Source organism: Podarcis melisellensis (genome assembly GCF_964234715.1).
Source record: "Podarcis melisellensis genome assembly, chromosome: 8".
Lineage (NCBI taxonomy): Eukaryota > Metazoa > Chordata > Lepidosauria > Squamata > Lacertidae > Podarcis > Podarcis melisellensis.
The window spans coordinates 51,737,428-51,764,553 of record NC_138540.1 but is presented as its reverse complement, the minus strand read 5'-3'; the positions used below and the strand labels follow the sequence as shown (position 1 = coordinate 51,764,553).

At 40.0% G+C, this 27,126-nt stretch overlaps 1 protein-coding gene across 5 annotated transcripts; it reads left to right on the top strand.

The window, feature by feature from the left end:
* The first annotated feature begins 647 nt into the window (after positions 1-647).
* Positions 648-24,189, top strand: PRMT7 (protein arginine methyltransferase 7). 5 transcript variants are annotated; one of them, XM_081920320.1, is made up of 18 exons: positions 648-787; positions 3,315-3,483; positions 4,891-4,927; positions 7,210-7,359; positions 8,835-8,943; positions 9,286-9,398; positions 9,945-10,186; positions 10,865-11,045; positions 12,365-12,492; positions 12,718-12,856; positions 14,939-15,022; positions 16,393-16,440; positions 16,698-16,787; positions 17,563-17,724; positions 18,290-18,364; positions 20,484-20,644; positions 22,708-22,804; positions 23,935-24,189. In XM_081920320.1, the coding sequence occupies exons 2-18, from the start codon at positions 3,389-3,391 to the stop codon at positions 24,094-24,096; spliced, it is 2,073 nt and encodes a 690-aa protein (XP_081776446.1). In that variant the 5' UTR covers positions 648-787; positions 3,315-3,388; the 3' UTR covers positions 24,097-24,189. The 5 variants fall into 5 exon arrangements, with proteins under 5 accessions (XP_081776446.1, XP_081776449.1, XP_081776447.1 ...); XM_081920323.1 differs by lacking the exon at positions 648-787 and adding an exon at positions 885-908; XM_081920321.1 differs by lacking the exon at positions 648-787 and adding an exon at positions 936-1,129.
* Positions 24,190-27,126: the final 2,937 nt, after the last annotated feature.

Below are 27,126 nucleotides of genomic sequence, written 5' to 3'. Positions count from 1 at the left end.
GGCAGCATTCATCCCGAGGGCCCAGTCTTCATGGTTGTCAAGGAAAACGCGTGGTTTCATGCGCGGGACAAGAAGGGTGGAATCGTTTTATTTGGGTAGAATTAATTAACAAATAGCAAAAATAATAGTCAGAGAGGTTAGTGAGCTTCGTGGCCGCAATGTCGTAACATTACATTGTACCTGACATTATGTTAAGTAAATCTTACATTGATGCTTTTAGTTCTCTCCCGCTTTTCAGTGGAGTATAACCAACTATCATAATAACAAACGCCAGAAATAAAAGGGATAGCTGCATAGCACGACGAATTTCCGAACCAAAACTAAGTATAACCTATCTATATTACAAGCTTCCAGCCAACGCAAGCGAGTTCACACTATCCTGAATCTTATTTCCCTAGTGTATTATAAAGAGACTCCGTTTCTCCATAAAAAGGGTTCTTTTTTCATGCATTTCGATTGCTTATATTTCCACTGTACTTGTTATATTCTTTTTCGCTGCAGTTCTTGAGCTTTTTAGAAAATGAGGGCTATACAGTTAAAATATTTATACTGTATTCCATTTAGCTTTCTGCTGCCATCTTGCCCTGCACACGGAGGCATCTAATAGCAACCGGAAGTGTCTAAATTGTTTACTGTTTCTCTCTATGGTGTGCTGTGAAAGCAGCGGTAAATAGTAATGGTGGGGTCCTCCCCCGCCCCGCTATTTTCCGTTTTGAGCGCGTTGCATCCTGGGAAGATGGCGGCGCCTAGCGCGTGAGACGAGCGTTGACTGACAGGCGGAGGCAAGGTGAGGTATTGGAGTGACCGTTAGAGGCGGGTGGGGAGGCTTGACTGGTTTTTGCGGGGGAAACTTCGAGCTGACGACCCTCAAGTAGAGCGTAGGAGGCTCAGCAGCGCACTCTGTCCCGGTTAGGAAGCTCTTGTGCACTCCTGAGCAGAAGTCCTGGCCAAGGGGGCTCCTGAGCATGTCTAGAGTTCATTCTCATTTATTCATTTAAAAGCGTCGCCCCCCCAAAAACAAACAAACACTAAGGCGGGCTCCCAGAGCCCCTTCCAGAGATCAGCCCTTGCTCTCGGACTAGCAATCTGAGATACGTGAACGATTGGAAGAAGAATTGAAGGAAGGAAGGTGGGAGAGAAAGCAAACTTGGGCTAGTACCTGTAGTTCATAGTTAGTAGTTCTTCAGACAAAAGGATCCAGGAGCATGTGCAGAGTTCCCCACAGGGAAAGAAGCCATCCTCTTTATCTCCCCCCCCCCCCAAAAAAAAGAACCTAAGACTGAAATAGTCATGAGGATATGCAGAGTTTCACCTCAGGGAATGAAGCCAGCCTCCCTCCCTCCAAAAAGAGACCATAAGGGCAAGGATTTAATGTGCACATGCAGAGTCTTTCCGTCTAACATCCTTTGGACAGCCAATGAAACTGGATATTGGAACATTCGAGATGGATAAAAGGAGGTGCTGCTTCATACAGCACTTAGTGAAACTATGGCGTTTCTCCCGCAGAAAGCGGTGAAGTTCACTAACCTGGATACCTTTCAAAGAGGACTGGACACATTCATGGAGGAGAGGGCTATCAATGGCTATTAGCCATGATGGCTCAGCTCTGCCTTCACAGTTGGAGGCAGCAATGCTTCTGAATACCAGTGGCTGGCAACCATGTGAAGCGGGAGTGCTCTTGTGCTCGGGTCCTGCATCTGGTTGGGCACTGTGAAACCAGATGGGCCATTGGTCTGATCCTTGTAGGCTCTTCTTACATTCTTACATTTTGTGCTGGAAACATGTTGCCACTTTAGTAACAGTTTGAGAGTGTTGTGGGCCTCGAGGTCTAGAGTTCTGAAGAGATTACATTTTTATCCCACTCTTCCAAGAAGCTTGGGATCCACATAAATGTTCTCTTCACCTTCTCTAGTTTTATCCCCACAAGAACCCTGTGAGGTAGGTTAGACTAAGAGAGGACAATTGCACCAGGGTCATACAGTGAGCCTGGGTCTTCCTAATTTCAAGTCTAAGGCTGTTGTATTTGGTATCGCATATTAGATTGTTTACAGTATGTGACTATAGTGTACCTTAATTTTACAACAAAAGAGTTTTTTAGAACCTTAAACTCTTTTGCTGTAACCGATTCCCCCTGGAATGTATTTTTACAATAATGGTAAATATTTGTAACATTGTGTGTTAATATATTTCAACAGTGGTAGAAGTAAAGGTTAAGGTAAAGGTACCCTTGCCCATACGGGCCAGTCTTGACAGACTCTAGGGTTGTGCGCTCATCTCACTCTAGAGGCCAGGAGCCAGCGCTGTCCGCAGACACTTCCAGGTCACGTGGCCAGCATGACGAAGCTGCTCCGGCGAACCGGCACCAGAGCAGCACACAGAAACGCCGTTTACCTTCCCGCTATACAGCGGTACCTATTTATCTACTTGCACTTAAGGGTGCTTTCAAACTGCTAGGTGGGCAGGAGCTGGGACCGAACGACGGGAGCTCGCCCCGCCGCGGGGATTCAAACTGCCGACCATGCAATCGGCAAGTCCTAGGCGCTGAGGTTTTACCCACAGCGCCACCTGCGTCCCTTTAGTGGTAGAAGTAGGAACTAGTAAATAAAATGTGTGGAAGCGAAATTGATAAATCAGATTAAGTCCTATGTCCTTTCCTTCTCCACCCTACAAAGAAATCTCACTTCGTCCTCCCCTCTGGCACAAGACTAAGAAACTGTCCGAAAGATCAATGGTTATGTGTCTAAACTTGGAAAAGGTACAACATACCAGATTCTAGTCCTGACTAGGAGTTACAACTAGGAGCAGGCTGACTAAGATAGCAGGGATTGATTGATCGATTGATTTAAGTAAGATGCTTGGTTCAGGTCTCACCTGTTTGCCTTATCTACACAGGAATAGCTTGGTCACCATTACATACTTCTGCATTAAAACAGCATCATTTTTACATGGCAGTCTGGAGTGCCATTCACTTCCAACATACACATGCATACCGCTTTACAAATGCAGCCACTAAACCTCATGTAATGCATTATGATGGCACATGGCAAATTCCTATGGCAGAAGCATTCAAGGCTTAGTTTTGTTAACAACAGCATTTATTTTATGCGTTCAAGATTCTTATATCTTGCTATTTTTTAAATCTGGAGCTCAGGATGGCTAACAATTAATAGATAAGCAATTATACAAAGCAATTCTCTAATTTGCAACACAAAGCCATAGCAGCAGCAACTCAACAGCAAATAATAATATCAATAAAACAACATCTAAAATAATTTATCTCCTTCTAAATGGTAACTTCTTTCCTTTTGCCATAGTTTTCTGATAATGAATCAAAAGCTAGAGATCATCTGAATAAAAGCTTTCCTCAAAACAACAAACCAGGGCAAGAATGAAGGTTTTTTGTGGAAGAGCCAATCCAACCACTGGAGCGGTGGAGTGGTTAGAGGAAGATGAGAACTACGATTATCATCAGGAAATTGCAAGGTATAGTGGGAGTTGGCTTTTATTTTATGCATTATTGTGACAGGCCAGTGTGTACTCCAGCATGTTGGTTTAGACTTAATGAGTCTTGGATTCAAATCAATGTGCAGCCACATAAGCATACTGGTTGGCGTTGGGTTCAGCCTAGCATGTTTACCAGATCGTTGTGAGACTGGCAGTGGGGATATGTGTTCTACCTGAGCTCTTGGGGGGGTGGGATAAAAAACTGATAAAAAACTGTGATGAAAATGAAACTTGAATGCAAGAGTGAAAAAAGATAACATCATAATAACATCATAAAGTTTTTGATTGTTTAACAAGGAACTCGAGTTCAACACAGTGCTAAAGATGGATTCAAATAACTTTTTTATATTTCCAAGGAGGAAGTGCTGATTGGTTCTTTGTGCCAGCATCCCTTCGTGCAACCTGTGACCTTTGGCACGCGTCACATTCTAATCTACTTACTCTTTGAAAAGCTTCTTAAATTACTATTTTAAGATTCTGACATGTGACAAGGAACATCCGCCCCTACCTTTCTTTCTCATGCATGCATACCTTTTTGTTTTAAATCATGGGAGGATGAGACTGTTAATGGCTACTAGTCATGATAGTTGTGTCAGAGTATCATCATGAATATCTGAGGCAGTATGTCTCTGAATACAGTTGGTTGGGGATCATGAGCAGGAGAGTGCAATAGCACTTGTGTCTTTCGTGTAGTGCCCTATAAGCATCTGGTCATCCCATCTGAGAGCTGAATGCAGGACTGGATAAGACTTTAGTCCAAGTCAGTAGGGCATTTCTTAAGTTCTGATAAAAGTTCTTCAAAACTCAGAAAATAGCTCACTACTCTGTGAGTTATTTTTTCGGTTGGTTCTAAAATAAAGGTATTGATTCCTCATTCCTTTTAAAATAGGATTGATAGTCTAGAAATGAAGAAAACAAAAAGTGCACATTTAATCTGAGCTTGTTGCAGGATCCCATGTGTTATACTCTATGGCTATCTCCTGACTCTCCTTCAGAAGCTACAGCCTTGTTGTCCTGGACTTTAACTGTATGCAGTTCAAGTGGGGAAAACAAAATCCTAGTAGTATAGCAACAACCCTAACATAGCATGGATCTTACACCTTAGCCCTATGCCTTTGTACTCAGCAGTACATCCCACGCAGCACAAGGGAACTTACTCCAAAGTAAGTTTCCATAGGATTTCATCCTTTAGTTTCCTGCGGTTAAGGTTCATCTTCTTGTGAATAGCTGGTAATAACTTTTAAAGGGATGACTCACCATTTGTCAAGCCTACAGAAGGAGAAAGCATCCTCAGTTGTACAGCACTTTGTTGGTTGCATTTTTAATAGTAACACTGGTCCTGTTTGTCTGAACTGTTTTTGATCTGTAATCTGAACTCTCTTACAGGTCATGTTATGCAGACATGTTGAATGACAAAGACAGAGTAAGTAATTGTTGTTTTCTTTTTTTAAAAGTTGATTTTTTGCTTTCTGAAAGTTGCCTCATTAGCTTCCATTACCTTGACTTTGTTCCACTGGCTTATAGTATCATAGAATGATAGAATTGTAGAGTTGGAAGGGACACTGAGGGTCATCCCGTCCAACCCATTGCAATGCAGAATTCTCAACTAAAGCATCCATGACAGATGGGCCATCCAACCTCTGCTTAAAAACCTCCAATGAAGGAGAGTCCAACACTTTCCGAGGCATTCCATTCCACTGTTGAACAGCTCTTACTATCAGAACATTCTTCTTTTTAAAAATAATGTTTTTATTTATTTTCAAGGTACAGAAGATAATTTTTGAGAAAACAATTGTTAAAACAGTAAACAGCAAATAACTTTTCCTGACAAAAGTTACACACTTTTATCATGCCACATGTTAAAATTTCATTTGATTAAGAGATAACGCCACATTTTCCCATGAATGTAGTTGGAATTTTCTTTCTTGTAACTTGAAGCTATTGTCTTGCTTGTTTCCCATACTCTGTGCATTAGTATAGACACAACTGAAACCATGAGTCATTCCTTCCAACTGCTTCCTTCTTTCAGTTTCTTGCCCCTTTAGCAGGTTTTTGTAGCGCCGCCTCAGTTTCCTGTGAAGCTATTATTCCTGGTACCGGGTGTTCCCCTGTTTTCTGTAGTATTGTCCCTCTCTCCCTCAGGATTTAGTTTAAAGCTCTCCTGATCAGGTTTGTGAGACTATTAGTGAACACATTATTGCCAACTGCTGTGCAGGGCAACCCATCTCTTCCCAAGGAAGTGACTTCAGTGCCACAGCCACAGGGCTTTCTCAAGGAAGTGACTTCAATGTCACAGCCACAGGGTCTTTCTCCCTTTTCCAGTGACACATTCCTGGTGGCTCCAAAACTATTTAAGGGAAAACTTACAACACTTTTATTTTTAATGAGTTTGTGGTCTTTCAGCTGCATTTTATATTATTTCTGTGATAGCCTCTTGAGATCAATCTTGCCAGCAGTTCTTATTTTCTTACCATCAGGAATATGAGATAAAGGCATTTCCTGTTTGTATAAGTTGCTGCTTTAAGACAGCACAGAATTTTAAAGAGAGAAATTCAGCTGTGTACTGCTGTTGCAAGTGTAAAAAACAAATGCTTTGAGGTTGGCTTTTCAAGGTTATTTGTTTGATGGATACTTGTGCAAGATGACTAGACTCTTGTAGAAAACAGTCAGTGGTTCAACACTATATTTTGACTAACACTTTTATTTTAATTTGATTTTAATAGAATGACGTGAAGTTTTAGTGCTAAATTTGGAGAAACAAAGCATAGATTACTTTAAAATGCATTAGTTAGTTGATTCAATTTCCTTTGGATCCTGCCTAGTCATGAGTGCATTTTTATAATGAACCCTCTGTGAACATTCCATCTGCTTATCAAGGGTTTCTGCGATATTTATGTACTCTGCTTTCTTCTTCAATAAAATTCCTTTTCAGATGGCAAGATTAAATATTCTTCAAAAGAAGCCCCCAGTGATTCTCAAAAGTGTTTTTTTTTAAATGAACTGTTTCAAAATTAAATCTTGACAAAGCTAAGGGATGTGTTTATTATCTCATGAGCTTTTTTGGTAGCTGTTCCTTTAATTAATTTTTTAAGAAGGTGACATTTTTTAAAAAAAGATGTCAGGGATCAAAAAGGCCTGTCAGAAATCACTTCCTGAAGGGAATTTTGTCCATCTGTATCGGGCTTTAAACACTTGCAAATTCCCAGGTGTCTCTATTTGAAAAGAGTTGGCAGGAAAAGGATGAAAAATTGTAGGCAAACTAACCATTTCATTTAAAGCAGTGCAAAGCAAAGCACCCAAGCCTCTGCTGCTGTGTATTCCAATATTTAGAGGGTTTAAAAGTTTCATTTAGAATGAAATACTTAAAGAGGATTGGGAAAGAGAGTAATGGGAATATCAGTAGTTCTTAAAGTGCTGGGGCTGCATTCTTGTGAATAGTATTTAGCTTTAGCTTTTCCTCCCTTTAATGTTTTCAGACATTTATCATGGAGATCATACTGAATTTATCAGGCTTCTAATAAGTGTACTGCAAACAAAATCTTATGGATCTGCATATTGATCATCCACTGAAAAGATAATGCCTTTTAACCCACAACATTTAAATGCTTGCAGATTCAAATTTATTAACCTTGGAGGGCATGTGTCTCACATTTAAACAAACATTGGTCTTGTTGAAGCAACTGTCAGGTTTGTATTTTTCCACAGAATGCAAAGTATTTTCAGGGTATTCGTGCTGCAGTGGACAGAGTGAAGGAAAGAGGAGACAGAGCCATTGTCCTAGACATTGGGACTGGTACTGGACTCTTGTCTATGATGGCAGCTACAGCCGGGGCAGATTTCTGCTATGCTGTTGAGGTAGGTATTATTGCTCCCCTGTCCCTACGTACCAGATATAAATCAGTTATATAGGAGGCAGATCCTTAAAACAGATTTGTAAACAAAATTGTATGTGATAGGGACTAATATTGCTTTGGTCTGTGTGTTTATTCTACAGCCACCTGTACTTTCCTTATGGTTCTCTTTTGTTCCTGAAACGTTGCATTAATATTTAGTGCCTGTTGTCCTTATCGTTGCTAGTAAAGCACAATGTTCAAGCAACTTCACTTTGGATGGTGCATTTCAGTCTACTTTGTATTCCCCACTCCTTGAAAATGGGGCAAAGCAACCAAGGGATCTCTGAGCTTAATCTAGACTAGCTATGCTTAATATAGATGCTTAAACTATCCATGATTAATTCATCCCATTGATTTTGATGGGGCTATTCTAAGCATGAGTAGGTCTGGATCACTGTATGGTGTCTTAGGAAAGTTTTAATGTTAGATATTTATTCAGAGTGATAGTGAAATGAATTTTAGTGCTTTAATTTTAATTTGGGTTTGTTTTTTGCTTTTGAAAAAGCATTGACTCATGAAAGCAGACTTTTTGGTCACTGGTGGTGTGTAGCCATCTGTTTCCCCCCTCAACTTTCATTTCATATTTACATTTTGGCAAGGAGCAGTTCATTTCTGGCAGCTTTGGCGGTGGAAGGCAGTCTTGTTTTGCCAGGGTTCATACCTTAATTAGGTACACATTTTAACATTGCCAGGAGGTATGTGCTTCATTGGAGGACTCATCTGTGCTTTTGAGAAGGCAAAGTTAGATTTTTCAGTCTTTGCCAAAGAGCAGACTCTTGGCTCTTATTAGAAACCCAGTTTCTTTCTGTTGCCTAGACCAGTTAAAAATTCCATCCAACTTTTGTATGTATTGGATCTGAAACTAGGCACTAATGGAGTAATCCTATGCATGTCTGCTCAGACATAAACATCATTGAGTTATGTGTATAGGATTGAAGCCTAAGTGATTAGATCTTTCATGCAAGATGATAAAATATAGGCAGGGATTCTTAATATAAAACAGCAGTTGGTTGTTCTCATTTGTTGTGCTAGTTTGTATGCTTAATTTAACTTAGTAGTAGTTTTCAGTTTTATTTTTTCCTTATCTGCCCAGGGCACATACATTTATGTTTAAGGTGTGTGATATAAACTATGTAAACAAACACATTTTAATCTCCCTGGGAAAAGCCACAGACAGGTACTACCCAGTACCTACTAAGTCTTCTATTTGGCAGGATTAAATGTGCTTAAATGTTTATCCTGTGGTAAGTATTTCCCATAACACAATACAGTAATTTTCTGGTGGTGTTTGTACCTTGAATGTAGGTGCCATTAGCTTGGTTGTGTTCTTGAGAGCTGGTGTAGTGTAATGGCTGTGTCTCTGTGCTGTGTCCTAGGAAGTACCTGATTCAAATGTTACTTCAGATCTATCTAAATATAAGGATTATTATACTGCAGGTCTTCAAACCTATGGCTGATACAGCTGTGAAGATAGTGGAGAAAAACGGCTTTAGCGACAAGATAAAGATCATCAACAAGCACTCCACTGAAGTCACAGTGGGGCCTGGTGAGATTAATGTGGACTGTATTCTCATGTTGCATGGAATGAAGGATATCTTTATTTAGTTCTTTGTTTCATTAAAAGAAATAGTATGCCATCCTTCAGACATGTTTTTGGGGTGGTTTACATATAATAGAGGCTGGCTTCCTCTGATTTCAAGGAAGGGAGGGGATGAGAAGGAAGAACAGAAGGGTCACAGCTGTATAGAAGAGAACAGAAGCAGTCCTGAGGCCATTCCCTATCTCCTATTTGAGGTGACTTAACATTAGCACAGCAGCCTGCTTTGAAAAAGAAAGAGAAAACAAAGAAACCAGCATACTCCTATTTGTCTTGTGCTATGCTTCCTAGATGGAGACATGCAGTGTCGTGCAAACATCCTGATAACAGAGCTTTTTGATACCGAACTGATAGGGGAGGGAGCTTTACCGTCTTATGAGCATGCCCACAGATGTCTTGTACAGGTAAGGAAGTGAGCACTGTTCACAGATGGTGTCATGTAACAGAAATTTTATTCTTGCAAGCTCACAGATTGATTGTAGCCAATCATTTCTTTGTTTTTGATCGGTTTTGTTACTGTTAGTTTTCATTGAAGATATTCAAAATGACCTTCAAAATTCATAATAGACCTGTCATAATCTGTATCAGTGTTGGTTGCGCATGGCTTAAGAAACAACTAACTTTGAGAAAGCTTTCACACATTTTTGGCACAAAAATGCAAAGTATAGTAAATATGAGTCTCTGTCCACTTAAGGACAGGCATCATTGAACTCAGCAGGAATACCTTCCAAGTAAACATTATGGTATCAGACTGTAAGATAAATAGGAATGCACGTAAAGAGAAGGTTCAAAGGCATTGAAGAGTGGACCTCATATTTACGCCCAGAATCTGAGTTTTATGTGCAGCCTATATATTTTCTAAGAAGTTCACATTTCAGAGCTTGCTTTTATTCCAAGGACATATAATGAACCTTGCTCAATTTCCTTTCTCTTTGTTTTCAAATGATTAGGAAGGATGTGAGGCAGTGCCTCACAGGGCAACAATATACGCCCAGTTAGTGGAGTCCCAAAGAATGTGGTCGTGGAACAAGCTATTTCCCATTCATATTCAAGCAGAAGATAGTGAGAAGATTATTGTCTCACCACCAGAAATGGAAAACTGTCCTGGTGCTCCTTCAGTCTATGATATCCAACTGAATCAGGTGTCCTTGCATAACTTCACGCCTCTCAGTGACGTTGTTACAATGTTCAGGTGAGTGCCTCTTTTATGTTATATGTTTAAGCCATTTTGATACTCTGCCTTTTAATCTTCGATTATCAAGGCAGCTTAAAACATCATTTTAAAACAATGCCTCATAAAATAATAACTAATATATAAAAAAATAGTCTGTGGAAAATTCAAAGCAGTAGTAAAATCAAAGTCACACCAGAAACCCACAAAGGCCAAGGAAAACAAATGTTTCTGCTTGGTGGTCTAAAAGCCATCAGATTTGGTGCTAAATGAATGGGTGGTGGGCCCTGGTATCCACCTCATTTCAGCCAATGAGGCCTCTCAGAACCATGTCTCCTTCCTTGAAGAGCTTACTAATGGGATTAATATGGGAGAAGGTGGTCCTTCATATACCCATTTTGCAAGTGGGGTGGGTGGGAACCTATGACCCTCCAAGTGTTGCTAGACTGCAACTATCATTCCTGGTCATGCTAATGGAGGTTGATGGGTTAAAGCTCCAACAACATCTTGAGGACTATATGTTTCCCACCCCTTATTTAGAGCTTTATAGGTTAAAACTTGCACTCTGAATTGTTCTTGAAGGAAACTGGTAGTTTGTTTGTTTTATGGTTTGTTTGTTTGTTTATTTCTGTCTAACAACCTGAATGAAAATAAGTAGCTATTTAAAATGAACTGATTGCAATTCATTATTTTCCACAGTGTAGATTTCAGTAAGCCAGTAAGCCGAGCCTCTGCCTACTACACAGTACATCTGGAGGCCATAAAGTCGGGCAAAGCCCAAGTGGTCCTGTCCTGGTGGGATATTGACATGGACCCCGCTGGGTCAATAAAATGTACGATGGCCCCATATTGGGTGCAATCCACCACTGAAGATATCCCGGTAATGTACTGAACCTCTTGTAAATTCTATTGCCTTCCTAACATTTTAATGCTGGCAGAATGAACTAAAACCATATATGTGGGCAGATGTTAATTTGTCCAGCTCTGTAAAATGTGCCATTTTCACTTTTTGGCCTAATTCGAATTTGACTCGACATTCACCAAGGGAGGGGAACAACACCAAGTCCATGTGAAATTCCATACAGGCATCTCATTTGACTTGGGTCACCACCCCCTGTGCAGGCATTGTTAGTATGATAGGCATAAGTGGATGTTGTGTTGTTGTGTGCTGACATAGCATGTTTAGAGGCCAGTGATCTAACTTACCCAAGGCACCAGCTGCATGAACATCTGCATAGTTATGCTTTTGGAATTTTTTGTGCATGTTGTTTTTTGCATCTTAGTTGGACCATAATTCAATATTGATCAGCCTTTAGAGAATGCTCATAAAGATTCTAAAGATTTGTGCTAAACTTTCAGAAGTAAACTAGTTCTCCTAAAATTGTCCAATTCTTGATGATAATGTCTAAGTATATGGCCGCTTGCAGTTTTTTAGCTACTTACTGCCATGCATGGAGTTGTACAAAAATAAACAATGGTCTATGATTGCAGCAGGTTAGTGACTTTAAGTAAGATTAGGATTCCATTGGATTTGCCATCTCATCTTCTTTTGACTTTTCTAGCATAGAATGCATCAGGGTAGGCAATATGCTTTCTGCAATTCCTAATTTCACTAAAGAAAAGGTATGTTTTTGGACATTGTGGTTATAGAAATGAATGTGAAAGGTGACAGCAGAACATTAAATAAAGGCAGAAGGGTGATGTTAAATCTCCATGAATCCTTTAAACAATAAGAGATTATGTTGCTGTGAATGTTTCCTCATGATTACATTGTAAAACAGGCAGTTCCCAGCATTAAAGCTGTATCAGGGGTAACCTTGAGTGGGGTTGTTTAGGTGTGAACAAGCATTAGAGCTTTCCCAAATTGTGTTCTTTATTGCACTCCTTTACTTTCTCCTGTATATCTTTGTGTCACATCCTTGGCACTATATGTCACTTGGTTGTCAGACAGGGATCCTGCCAGCATTTGATGTGTTTCTTTCTGTTGAATGCATAAACATCCACAGCTGTAGCTCAATCGCTTTGCATGCTGGAGGTTCTATGTTTAATCTCTAGCATTTTCAGGTAGGGCTGAGAAAATGGAGTATCTGCATTATCCCATTGCCATTTACTGTTGTTGTTTTTTTATCCCACACAATCCATTTTTATTTTGAATTACTAATTGACTTCCCCTTTTCCATTTTGTTTAAACCTTTCCAGTGGAGAGATCATTGGATGCAGTGTGTCTATTTCCTTCCAAATGAAGAACATGTTCTCCAGGGCCAGAGTGTGGGCCTGACTGCCTTTCATGATGACTACTCTGTGTGGTATAAGCTTCAAAAAGGCAGGTAACTAAAGATAGGAGGCAGAAAGGGATACTCATGATTGAACAAAGACTGTTAGGCTGGGATAGTTTGTTTTCTCAGTGAATGTAAGCTGGGGAGGGTTACTCTCCCAGTCCATGAATGGCCATAGGTATTGTACTAGGCATAGCTGGTAAAAACCATTTATAATGTAAACATTATTTGGGGCAAACAGAAATGAGTTGGTTTTATTCATCCAAATGTTTTTAGAAATGAAGATGCCACAACTGCTATCCAAGTTGAAAGTCCTGTGTGTAGGTGCCAGGCCCACCTGTTGTGGAATAGGCCACGGTTTGGAGAACTCAACGATCAGAATCGAACAGCGCAGTATTTACAGGCTCTGCAGAAAGTGAGTAAGATTTCCCAAATCCAATATGGTATTTTCTTGCCTCAATCTCGGCACATTAGGCATCACTTCACTGAATTTGAGTGAAGAGCTGTGTACATGCCTGCTTCTTTTTTTTAGCTTATTAGAAGAGATGGTGGGTCACAAAGCCAGCATACTGTTTTGCTTATTCACTGTTGATACTTGATGTACCTCCAGTTGCAGGGAATTCTGTATGGTTTTTAATGCAATGGACCAATACAGCTATCATTCTGGAAAGCAAGTAGAAGTAATTTCTTTTTGACTTTAGTGTGCAGTACACATGAGAACAAAGCAGAAGTCCACCAATTTGTTTTTAAATAGCTGGGGAAAACCATACAACCTGGTAAACGAACAAAAAACAAAATCACATTATATTTATTAAATAAAATACTGCCTCTTCCATTTGTTCTGTAACTATGTAGAAATGCCAGGATGAGCAACAACAAAATAAACAGGAAGGTAGGAACTCTGATGGGACAGAATAATGGGGCAACTGCAGAAGATGTTGGGGGCTGCAAGTTGCCTACCTGTGACTTAAGAATTTAAAACTCTTGTAGTGTCTGTTGTAGAGTCTAAAGATATGCCTGTTAAGACCTTGCCTATCTTGAGATGCTATGAGAGTTGCTAAATTCTCTCTAAGCAATACAGATAAAATAAAAATCTACAAGGAACCAAGGAGCAGGTTGTTTTTCTTAAAAAAAAAAATCATTTATAATTATTTGATTTTTAAAGCGATGCTTGGGAAGATTTTTTTTGTTTAATGATACAGACTTGTAAAAAGATAGATTTAACTATACAAGCCTAAGTTAGAGGTTGAGTTTTCCAGTTAGAACAAGTATAGTGTTGAACAGCACATTTGATCAGCGAGCCTGTCAGCTAAGTTTGTCCTTCAGTTCCATCTGGTTGCCCTGTCCTCTGCACTTGAAGTAAATCTTCTTTCTAAGACTTTTGTGCTATCTTTTCATCAGCACCTAATGACTGAAATATGGTGATCCATTGATAAAATTCCACAGCTCCATTGCTTAGCCTTAGTTATAGCAAATTTATGTATGTATGTCTGGCAAAGTGGGTTTTATCTAACACCAGTGAATGCCATAATAAATCTCTGTGACAATTTAAAAGGCACCTTTCCTGAATTGTATAATGGACTAACATGGGTGGAGGGCGTGGAGAGGAGAATGTGACTGTGAAGCTGGGTCATAATTTGCCAGGCATGGATTACACAGAACCAGCATTTTGTCAGCACTGGATGTAAAAACCTTACAAACAATTTTTAATCCTAACTATTAGGGCAAGAGTAGCGAAAGTAGTGTCCTCAGTCAGCATGTCCAATGGTCAGGGATGATGGGAGTTGTAGTCCAAAACATGTGGAGGGAACCATGTTGGCTATCTTTGTGTTAGAATATGATGGTGGGATCCTTAAATAGCATAGAGAGGACTGTTACACCAGAACTTCAGGAAGCCTTCTGCCCAGTTTCTTTGAATGGAGATTGAAGGTGTGTGTTTCTGTTGGCTACTTTTAACAGTTATTGCAAACCACAGTTGCTCAAGTATCAGTTCCTGGAAACCACAGGAGGGGCCAATGCTGTGACATTCAGGTCTTGCATGAGGGTTTCCCACAGGCATCTTATTGGCCACTGTAAGAACAGGATGCTGGACTAGATGGGCCACTGGCCTAATCCAGTAGGCTCTTCTTCGGTTCCTATGTACTCTTTCAAAAACTGCTTTGTTTTTCACTTTCCTTCATGACCTGACTTGGCTAACTGGATCATGTCTTGGTGTAAAATGAAAAAGAATGTGGATTTAAAAATTGAGTCCATAAATATGTATAGTGACAATGTTTTGTGAGATTCCTCTCACAAGTATTTACCTTTCTAATGTAAAACATGCATCCTTTGCCTTAAAATGTCATGAATCTTACTTGAAACATGGAGATTTTAGACAGCCTTTGGGATGCAACAATGCTTAGTAATTTCAAACAAGCGAATGTGTCAGTCCTTAATCAGTGACCTTTGGCATCTGGAAAGGAGGAAATTGCTGACAGCTTGTCTTTTCGCTCTGAAGGTTCTGAAGCCAAACAGTGTTTGCCTCAGCATCAGTGATGGCAGCCTCCTTCCTGTGCTGGCTCACCATCTTGGAGCAAAAGAGGTACAACCCAACCCCCCAGTCATTGAAATGTTTTTTTTAATATGTGCTGACTCTTCTATTCCTTTATGCATTTTTAAAAAATGTTATGTTATGTTAAAAAATGTTTATGTTAAAAATGTTATGTTATGTTATGTTAAAAAATGTTTATGTTATGTTATATCTATTTATCTTTAATGCTTTTACTTAAGAGCTGTCAGTGGCATTTATTTGGTCTTCCACAACTCTTCTGAGCACTGAAATTGCTCCACCCAGTCTCATTTGCGGCCTCTTACTCCCAGAACTAGTGGGAGTAACTAGTGTTCTTTATTTCAATACCTCTCTTCCAACCTCCAACCCCCCACCTTTTTTTAAGATGCTTTGGCACCCTTTCGTCCTCATCTCCTCCTGAAACAAAGTAAAAATATTTGCATTTGCCCTTGCCCATCCCTTGTTAGTCTTGTTTCTCTTGGAACAGCCTTCTCTGTGTTGCATCCATTACTGGCAAAATTTAGCTTGTAAGTTCCTTGGGTACAGACCTGTTACTGCTATCAATATACATTTAGTTTTGCAGAGTATGTTACTCATGATAACAGTTATCCAGCTGACTGACTGGAGTAGAATTCTTAATCCCCTAGGTCCTGCTAAGTTATGTAGATAGATAGATAAACTTTATTCACATTAGCCAATGGCCTTAGCAACATAAAACAAGCAATATATACAGTTAAAAAGACAACAATGGGTAAAAAGGGCAATTAAATGAACAAGATTATCATTCAGATAGTGGCCCTTAATCTCATTGCACCCTTGATAAACCTAGCAACCTTTGCTGTTGTCTGATCATTTTGATCTGATAAAAGAAAGAACAATGTGGTTGCAGATGGGCGGCCTGGGATGGTAAGCAAGAGTGGGGTGATGATCTCATTCCTCAGATCTTTATAAAGGGGACAGGACAGGACAGGACAGGTATAGCTCAGTGGCAGAGCATTTGACTGCTAAGTTATGTAATGGAATGGGCCATGCCATGCAGTATGTGTGCATGTTTATATATTTATGTATTTAATGTATTTAATATTTATGTATTTAATTATTTTATCGAGATTACTTAAGTAGATCGCTGCTTATTTGAGCAGTTAATTGCTATACAGGACATTCTTGATGTTCTTTGTCAGTCTTGCTCTTGAGTCTTTATTGGCTGCTTGCAAAGTAGAGCAGGGCAACAGACCACACATACACCAATCAGAATGGAAAGGAGAGTGTCATTCAAGGATAGGAGTTTCCCCATTGAATCACCAGTGTGGTCCTTTCATTGTTCATGGGACAGGTATTCCTCCCCAAATTTCCACCCAAAATTGCAGGTCTGATTAAGCCAGTGTGTTCTGTTCTTCTTCTAGGTGTTTACACTGGAGAGCTCTGCAGTTTCTCATTCACTCATGCAGAAAGTAAGTATTGAATATTGGAGTCACATCTGCATGCAACTGCTGTCTTATGTTTATTACTCCTCCTGTTTATTTTGTTTTCTTTTGTAATGGCAAAAGTGCCTGCCCGCTATGAAAGTAGAGCATTTTAGTTACCCAAAATAAGTTATTTTACATTTCAGAATGTTTTTGCGTTACATAGTTAGGAAGAGGTTTTATTCTTGGACAACAGTAAAAAACAAAACACTAAGACCTTTCTTCTTTTCTTTTTCACAAAAAAGATTTTTAAGGCCAATCATCTAGAAGATAAAATTAAAATAATAGAGAAACATCCTGAATTGTTGATCTCTTCAGATCTTGAAGATAAAAAGGTAAGATAACTAAATTTCTGTGTGACCAAAACATTTTACTCTTTGAGAGGATAAACTTTATCAAACAAAGCATGTCAAGAGGTATTTCCCTCATTATTTGGACACTGAAGTTGTATGCAATATATAAAAGTTAAGTAGTAGCTCCACTACTGGTCTTTAGAGTGGTGAGGTAGTTCACACATAAACGGAAACCTTGGTTTGACACTTCTTGAACAAGTATTCAGGAGCTTTGTGGCTCTACACCATGGTTTGATCTCTGAACCCACCTAGTATGTTGGGCAAGACTGAGAAGATACAATTACCTCTTCCAAATTGACTGGCAGTTTAGTTTTTGTGTTTGTTATGGCTTTTATAGCTAAACAAATAAAAATACTACTACTACTACTACAAAAATGTGTTAAGGGCTTTCTATGTTCACTCAAGCTCCAAGGTGCTGTGAAATTGCGGCTGTTACGGGCCATACCATTTACAGATGCATTACGTAGGCAGTATGTCATGGTATCCTGCATTGAGTTTAGTTCAATCTTTACCATCACCTTGGAGCAGGCTGACTGGCTGGCAGTGGCAAACCCAGGTCCCGAATTTGCAGGTTCACTGGAATTGACACACGGAGTCCATGCAACTGAAGTTACCATTCTACGTTGCATGTACCCAACTGGCAGCCAATCCCACCTATGCAGAATGACAGACTTGGAAGGCCTGCCAAATGGTACGAAGTGTGGTCTGTCACCCTGTTGCCCATCTGAGCCTCATGTATGTTTTTCCCCACCCCAAGGTATCACTCTTAATTGGTGAACCCTTCTTCTCTACGAGCTTGTTGCCATGGCACAATTTATATTTCTGGTACGCCCGGACAGCCCTGGCAAGCCACCTGACAAGTGATGTGACTATCCTGCCCCAGTCTGCTTCACTTCACATGATGATTGTGGAATTCAAGGTAACAAACATGTCTGGTTTCTGTTTTGCTCCCAAGGCAGTGTGGGTGGGTTTAGTTACAATACTATGCTTTGTTTATTTTTTAAAAATTGCACTTCATCATTTAGCCAAAAAGTATTCCAGTTTGAAGCTACAAAATCAGTAGTAAGATGGTTCCTTGGACTTACACTCTAAAAAGACCTGACACACACACACAAAAAAAAAAAAAGAGAGAGAGGAGGGGGAAATGTTCAGTTCCTAACGATACAGGTTCCTCAAAGTACAATTAATTATCTGGTTTTTATTAGTTTGCAACATTTTTCTTTAGTCCTTGAGTGGTTTTTATCTTGATATATTAGAGTTTAATTTTGGAGTGGTTTTAATATATTGTGGATAAGTGTGTTTGACATTCTGGTCGTTTGACATTCTGTTTCTTTGAAACAATTTAATTCTCAAAATATAGCTGTCATATTCCAGGGAGTGATGAAATGTACAGTTTTGATCCAATTTCTCATGTTTTAATTTAATTTAATTTTAAAACACTGAACAATAACATTGTGTCCCCCCCCCCTTTTCTTTACCCCTAGGACTTGTGGCGAATCCGCAGCCCATGTGGTACCTGTGAAGGGTTTGATGTGCATATTATGGATGAGATGATAAAGGTTAGACTATCCTTCCTGTGTGTTGGATAAATGCCAACTAAATTAGAGATGTGGTTGTAGGTAAATTGCTTGTAATCGTGGTTCTAGCCAACCTGTGCATTAAATGGGACATATAGTACAGGAATGGTCTTCAGGCTCATGATAGGATTTTTGGAGGCCAGACCCCATCAACCACAATGTCATTTCTGCCCACCCCAAGCTAAAGAATCTGGCAGGCATGAAACAAGCAGCGGCACTTTGTTAGTCTTTGGCATGTTTTCTCATTTAAGGGCTGAGAGGGGATCTGGCCAGCTGAGAAGCATGCTTTGTGCCATCCTTTTTATGGCAATCACATAAAATGTAGCTTAGTTTCTTTAAACATTATTTTCTGTTATGTCATTTTCAATAACTAGGAAATGTAGTATTGGATCAAATCATGGCTGACGTACCATTTATTTGGCAGCCTGACTGCAGTGGCTTCCAGTTAGTGTTTGGGCCTAATTCAAAGTGTTGGTTTTGACCAATAAATCCTTCAAATGGATCAGGACCACTTCTTCCCATATGAACCACCCTGGACCCTGCAATCATCATCTGAGGCCCTTCTTCATGTGCCTCCTCTGTGAGAGGTCCAGAGGGTAGCAACGTAAGAGCAGGCCTTTTCTGTAGTGGCTCCTCACTTCTGGAATGCGCTCCCAAAGGAGGTTTGCCTTTGGCTAATTAAAAAATCTATGGCCTTTGATGGATTTGTTTGTTATTATGCTATATATGTATTTGTTTTTATATTTTAGACTGCCCTGTGATCTTCAGATAAACATGCATGCATGCATGAATGAATAAATGAATAAATAAATAATAAAGTGTGTCTCTTGTAAGCATGACTAAGTCTGGATTCCAACCATAGCTTCTTATCCTAGTTCTGAGTAGGTGATTTTTTCCCCTTCAGGTTAGCTTGTTGTAACACCCCCCTTCCTCCTCCCACAATCTGAGCAGCTCTGTTTGATGAAATCTGTAGCTTTCCAGGCATGACCTTTTCTTCATTTATTTACTTATTCTTAATGAGTCATCTATCTGCTCAAAGGAACCCGGGGTGATATTCAACATTTTAAAACCCAATACAAATCATTAAAATACAAACCTTACATCTAACAATGTAATTAAAAAGCATATATACACACCCCATTAAAATAGTACAAATGCCTAGTATTAAAAATGCAGCAACAGAACTAATAGAGGGCCAATTAAATAAAACCAGCCACAAACAATAGAAAACAGTTCCAGTAGCAATCCCACAGGAGACAAAAGCTAGCAGACAAATAAAGGTCCAATGGTGTTACTTAAAATACTGAATACTCCCACAAGAACTTTTATACCGCATCCTTCTTATGATGAAAATGAATGTTTGCAAGTCTTCAGCCTTCATTGTTCGAAAGCACAGGACCAATTAACTTAATTGCAAAAAATGTGTAGTTATTTGAAAGCACTACTTAGAAATGTCTGGGATGACAAGCTTAATGAGTTGTGCTAGCAGCTGCAAAGCTATAGCAAAGATTGCTGTAAAAAGGAAAATAGACTTGAACGTAGTTGCAGAGAATAGAATTTATCAATTTAATTAAAAACAAACTCGCCTTATTCCCATACACACAGTCTGAGAATTTTGGGCAGGCTGTAGCATGTGCTGGACAGAGAGAGCTGTGGGTTTGATTCTGCATGCTCATTCATTTAGTGCCTAGTCCAGCACTTTGCAGTATCCATCTCTGTCATCCATAAAATATAATACTTTACCTAGCCCAGATGTCATCCTAGAGAACAAATGCTAAGTTTGTAGAATATTTGGCCATTATGGTGAATAAACACATACACTCCAAATGGCAGAATCTGCTGAGATTTCACCTGGCATCTGGTTGTTTTGACTCTTGGTATTTTATTAGCTGGGCTAATAGCTTACCAGAGAATGCCTGGTTCTGTAAATGAGTGAAATGTCTCTTTTCTTCACTTTAGAAGTGAAATAAATGTTACTGTCTTGACTTGCTAAAAGTTAATTTTGCCTCAGCACGTCAATGCTCTCTGAATATTTTAAATGAATACCTTATCTGTGAATATTCTAGCACTTCAATGCTTCCCATTTTGTTTTCTTCCATAGAACTCCTTGGACTTCAGGGAGTCAAGGGAAGCAGAACCTCACCCGCTGTGGGAATACCCTTGCAAATCAATATCCAATCCACTGAAAATTTTGATATTTGACTTCCAACAAACTGTGCCAGAACACACTCTCAAAAACGAAGGCATCATAAATCTGACAAAGTGAGTATCACCAAGAGAAAATGTGCAAGCTCTGTTCAGGACTGTGGCCACTGTAGCTCAGTCTTCTTTCGTTTCCATGCAGAATGCCCCAGGTTCCACCCCCAGCACCTCCAGGTAGGACTGGGAAATATCCATGTGAGAAACTCTGGAGAACCACTGTCAGTGTAGAAAATGGACAAATGTCCTAACTCAGTATAAAACAACTTCCTATGTTCCTAAAAGTGCAGCAGAATAGCTAAGAATCGTAGTCTCTGCCATTACTTCACTGGGTAGCCTTAGTTCTCTCTAGACCTCACATCTAAAAATGTAATATTGACCAACTTTGTGAAATTGTAAGGATTGCACTAAGGTGATATCTGAGGCACATTGAATACTCTAGAAGCACTAAGTGCATGCAAAGTCAAGTATCATTATTAACACGCTTGATATCACTAGAACTAGCATCTGTTCCAGTCTAGTTTTTGGATGGAAACTGCCCGGGTCACCCTGGTGGATCTTTGATGGAGACAGTCAGGGGAATATGTCCCTCTTAATTCTTCTGGATCTCTCATTGTGTTTTAATAACCATAAACGATGATATCATTCCTCACTGACTTGCCTGGTTGGAACCACATGCTTTTTAACATCCCTGTGAATTTAGTGCCTGAGCCAGTATTAGCAATATGCCAAGCATGCTCAGCTTTACCAAAAATTAAAAAAAATCCCAGGGAATTGGTGGCTGCTCTGAAAAACAACCATAAAATTGGGACAGCATGACTGGCTGGCAAAGAAGGAGGAGGGGAAATTTCAGGGCCTAGAAATCAAAAGCAATAAACAAACCTAATAAATAGACCCCATTATTTCAAGGGTGGTAACTTGGTATAAGATTGGGAGCTGAAATCAGATGGGTGTTTGAGATTTTAGAGCCACAGCATATTCATATCACTTTTGCATTTAATAATGCATTTTTCTGAAGAAAACTTTTGTAGTTCTATAATTTGCTTAATAATAATTAACATATTTCATGTATGAGATAACATACTGCTCTTAATGAATAATGTATAAATTACATTTCAACATATGACTGAATCAATTTATAATGACGTTTATTTCTCGTCTCCAAATATAGCCATCTGTTCCCTGGCTGATCATTTCTTTCTCAACCAGCGCACAGTGTGTGGTGTTACCACTGAACCAAATTATGGTGTTATCATTGTACCAGCTGTAAAGTATTGGAACATCCTGTGCAGTAAAGATCAATATTTGTCTCTAGCATGATTCTTGTTTAAACATCAGATGTAGATTTTTCAGACTGTATCATATAGCTTGTGCTAGCAAACAAGTCAATCACATCAGTTACACATGAGATATTTAAGCTAAGACCAAAATAGTAGATATTTGCATTAAAGTTTGAATCTTAAAATGAAAGACAGAATGCAAAAGAAGCTGGGTCCCACTTCACGAGTTATACTAAGCCAAACCATGGCTTAGCATGCATGTGGAAACATGCAGACTCCTGGAGAAGAAATTGCAAGCTTGTGGTTTAGCTTTCAGACAAACTACCATCTTGTAACTAAGGTTTGCTCTATGATTTACAGCTTGTAGTTTGTCTGGAAGAGCTAAACCATGAGCCCAGCTTCAGGTGACACACTAAGCCAAACCACAAATTAACTCACTGCAGCAGCAAAATGACTGGGGAGGTGAAAAATGGCTGCAGTCTCCTCTCCAGGAGCCCACATGTTGGCTCATTCATGCTATGTGATGGTTTGACTTAATATAGGCATGAAAGCGGGCAGAAAGATCCTGCTTCAGGTCTTTAATGTGTTACTGCAGTTACTGTCCTATACACATCGTTTTGGTTCCTGCAAGAAATTTCGCTTACTTACTACAGCCATCTGCCAGCTGATGGAAGTTTCAGGCTCCCATAGGTGTAACATTCATGCTCTTTCATCTCTCTGGCCTATGCTGCTTCCGAGAAGGAAAGATACTATTCATATTTCAAAAAGAATTTGTGCGTATGTCAGTGTGCTGTTGTTCTTCAAAGTTAGCAGAAAATCAATACTTGAGGCTTTCTTTCTTTCTAGGACTGGGAAGAGCCACGGAGCTGTTCTGTGGATGGAATATCATCTGACACCCAGCATTTCTGTTACCACAGGGCTTGTGCAGGTTTCAAATGAAAAAGTATGCTTAATTCTCTTTCATCTTCACTCTGCTCCATATTGGGGGGGGGCGAGGGAGAAGAATGTTAATCTGAGTGATGGTTTGGGGCATTTTTGGACTTAATCAGTCTTCTCTGTTCTCTGAAATGCTAGGCAAATTTATTTATTTAGATGTTTTTCTACCGCCTTTCAGATTTCATCCCAAGGTGCTGTACAGCACATTAAATAATTTAAAACCATAAGAATCAATAAAAATCCACAAAACAATCAAAAGACCAGAACAATCCAGGTTAAATTAAGACATGGTACCATATGCTGGAGTCAAACAACAGCAAAAGCCTGGGAGCAGAAGTGGTCTCCAAAGCTCAGTAATTCTGGCACCTGACTTTGCTGATGGGGGAAATGGTTCTATAGGGAAGACACCTCCACAGAGAAGGCTGCTTCTGATTGCCAACATTTATAAATGTTGTAAATCTGAATTCATATATTTTCAGTGGAAATGGTGTGCTTTTGCAGTTTAGAAGCCTCATTGGAAACATGTATAAACTATAATTCATTTGTATCTTTCAGTAGTATGACATCTGTCAGAGGTATTATAGGATGGCTATAATCCATTTTTAGTTAACACACTAGGCTCAAGATTTTGCTGCCAAGCCAGAGCATAGGGGAAGATCCTCCACTAGTCTTTTTTTAAAAGTGTAGCTTCTGTGTGTATGTTGTAATTCTTACAGTCTGATCCAAGCATATGTACTCAGAAGTGAAACCTTGTGTGTGCAATACAATGTAAATTTATATAGGACCGCAGACTTAGAAATCTTGGAGGTAATCAAGTAATTGGCATTCCAGTTCAGCCCAGTTTGCTGTTTCCTCCATTCCAAAGAGCAAAACAATTTGCATTACCAAGTTATGCACCAGATGTCAGAAGTCCTGGTGGCCTAGTCTGAAGGCCTATGAGACCACCAACTTGTGGAGATTGGTGCAGCAGTTCCCTGAATGTATGGAATTCAGACTTCATTGATCATAACAACACATTCTGTTATGAATCAGCATGCTGATATCCTAAAGTAAAGTGATTACTGTTGGTCTTGACAATTTAGCATATTATATTTTTTTTATCAGAGTTGATTATTTTTCTTCTGCTTGTTTCTGCAGGGCTATTGTCAATGGACTCCCCACTGCAAACAGGCTGTGTTTTTCTTCAGTTCAGATACTGGGTCAGAACCTCCCATTGATAACCCCTCTGCAGTTGCATACACCCTAAGCTTCAACCCAAAGACAGGCAATGTTATCATGGATTTTAAGCTCTTGGATTAATGTGGCAGCTTTCCAATCAAAAACCTTCCTGTTCCCCCTCCCCCTCCAATTCTTTTTTGACCAGATCTTAATAAATATATCAAGAGATAGCTATGATGGGCTTCTCTTCTCTTCTTTTGGGTTACAGCAGCTATTACTGACCCCCCAGGCATTGTCTGAAGGTGTATACACATGCAGCCATGTTGCTAAAGTGTAAGCTGGTATGGCTCTGGTTCATGCCTGGATGGGAGATTACTTGCGAAATCCTATATATGCCGGCTAAATGTAAAGCTTTAAAAATGATGCCTGAATCAGATTATGAATAGTAATAATGCTATATTCAGATATAATCATACTGATGAGACTGCTTCAGATTGTTTCCCCTTGTTAATGTGAGGACTGAATCATTGACAGCTGCAGCTTCAGAAGATTCCCTTGTTGCTTTCTAGGAACCAGGCTTGTTCTGCCACCCTATTGTTGCTGGTCTGGCTGGTTTCCTCACAGTTTCCTCCTTTGGCCAGACAGTGATGGCATCCCTTCTCAACTTCTGCATAGCATTCCTTTTCATCTTAAGTAATTTACATGAGCCAAGAGAAATTCCTTCAAGTGTTGGTATATAAAGAAGACTACAATGAAGTTTTACAAACTTGCATGCACAAGGTTTCCAATTTCAAGCCCCAGCAACTTCAATTGAGAGAGCTATAGGAAGTAAAAGGTGGGAATGATCATTGTCTGAAACCCTGGCTGGGTGTGGTATACCAATGCCCTGACTTGTGGCAAGGCTAATTCAATAGGTTCAGTTTCTGGGGATCCCTTCCCTTCATTTGCCGAAAATCTCTGCATGTCTTCTATGGAACCTCAGCACATTGTATGAAATCTAATAGCATGTCCTAGGGTGCAGACTAAATCCATTTAGGCCGCTGGCCCAGAACACACCAAGTACACCCCACTGGCCACAAATTGCACAGGTGGATCAGCCAGGGATGACAAGCATGTGCCTCCATGCCCACGCCTAATTACTGATCTTCTCTTTAGAAACATCTGATGGGTCACAATTGAAAACTACTACTATAATGATAGGCAGCAGTTGAGATTATTGTTGAAAACCTTGAGTGTCCATCCTTTATGAGATCCACTAGAGGGCGCTAAAGCCTTTGCCCACTTAATCAACAGCATCAGGGAGGTGTTTTTGTGTGTGATAGCAAAAGGATACACAGTGTTATTGAAAAGGTATTTAGATGGTAACCAACACCTTTCCGGAACCATCGGTATTTATTTATTTTATCCTGTGTACTAATAGTGAACTCATTCTCTGAGTGAATCTTTTTTGTAGCATAAGCCATCCACAAGGAGGAATGGGAATGCAGCATAGTTTGCAGAAATACAAAAATTATTTGGGGGAAGCCCAAAGGGTTGGGCTGGGCTCATTGACTGTTGTGGTGTGTGGGAATGGAGGGCAGTTGGAATGGAGTATCCTAGAAAAGGGTTACTGGCTTACTGGAACCCTGAACAGGAATACTCTGTATGGCAACATTTTGTTGCAAGTCCCACCTCTTTTAAAATAATTAAACTATTATGAACCTATAGGCATGCCTTAAGTGCCACTTCTGATGAAGCTCACTGGGTGACCCTGGGCCCAGTCACCGTCTCACTCTAACCTACCTCACAGGATTTTTGTAAGGATACATTTAAAGGAGCAGAAAGAGAAAGGATTATAAAATGCCGCCCCCAGCCACTCTTCCTGCCCCCAATGAATGTAGAAAAGCACCTACATCACCCACAGCTATGCTCACACACAGAAGGAAGCTGTTTGCACGCTTCCTCTGTTCAGGACAGAAGGAAGGTTGGTGACCAGTCCTGGCATCCAGTGAAATGTGGGCATGCTTCAGGGGGCATATGCCATGTAGGAGCAGGCAGTCCTTGCATTGTGGATTTTTGAGGGGATATTTACTGAGACTTTTCCTGGCACCATAAGAGGCACTACTAGCAGGCACATTGGTGCCTGTGAGTGCAGCATGGGTGACCCATCCTCTTAAAAGCTTGGGAGAATCCTTTGTGGTGCCCTGCAAAGCAGCTTCCAGTTCATATTCTGTTGAGTCATGAACACAAAGCAGAAACAAATAGGACTTTTTACAGTTGTGTTCCCCTCTTTCACTATTACCACTGAACAGCAGTGTGTTTGTCACAATGCAGCAGTGAATGTATGAGCCGGTCCCTTTCTCAGTGATATGTACAAGGTTTTGTTCTGATGCTGCAGAACAAGTGCTGGTTAATGTTCAACGTGTATATCTGTAAGGCAAATTCCATTTTAGTTCAGTGAATAAGGGTGCTCGGACATCAATACTGGCTATGCTAATGACCCCAACCATTAGTGCCTGAGCTCATCTGGATTCTGGTTCTTCATCCTGAGCTGTGTAAGTGCTTTGGGGGAAGCTACATGCTTTCTCAACATCTATGAGTTTAGGGCTTAGGAGATCTTAGATGTATGTGTTAATTAAGGATAGGCGAATGCCTCTTTTTGATTAATTGGTGTTCTGTTTTACCAAGACACTCAAAAACAGAATAACTGAGCAACTTATCTCAAGGCCCAGCTCCCTCTCCTCAGTTGCAACCTGAGATCTTGTCCCTGATTGATTTGGATTGTAGACCTCTGTCCCTTTTGACCCTCTTTTACTGCCTTTGAACTTGACCCTTGAACCACAAACCTGGCTCTGCCTGATTGGATCAACACCAAGCTACCTACCCCTCCTGTCCCCCAAACTCAACCACCTGGGACAGATCCTTGCTGAGCCGTGACAGATTAGCAGTACATCCTAAAAAATATGAATCATTTATTTCAACATGAATGGTTCAAAAGCAATAATAATTGCAATACCCCCAACTTTCACATTCATCAAAATCCTCTGAAAGACCTGCATTTTAGGGCCAGTCCTACCATTAAACAAAGTGAGGCAGCTGCCTTAGGTCAGTAGAATACAAAAAAGGATGGGGCATGCTTGATTAATGCTGTTAGCAACAATTACTTGCAAATAAACATTCATGAGTGCACTT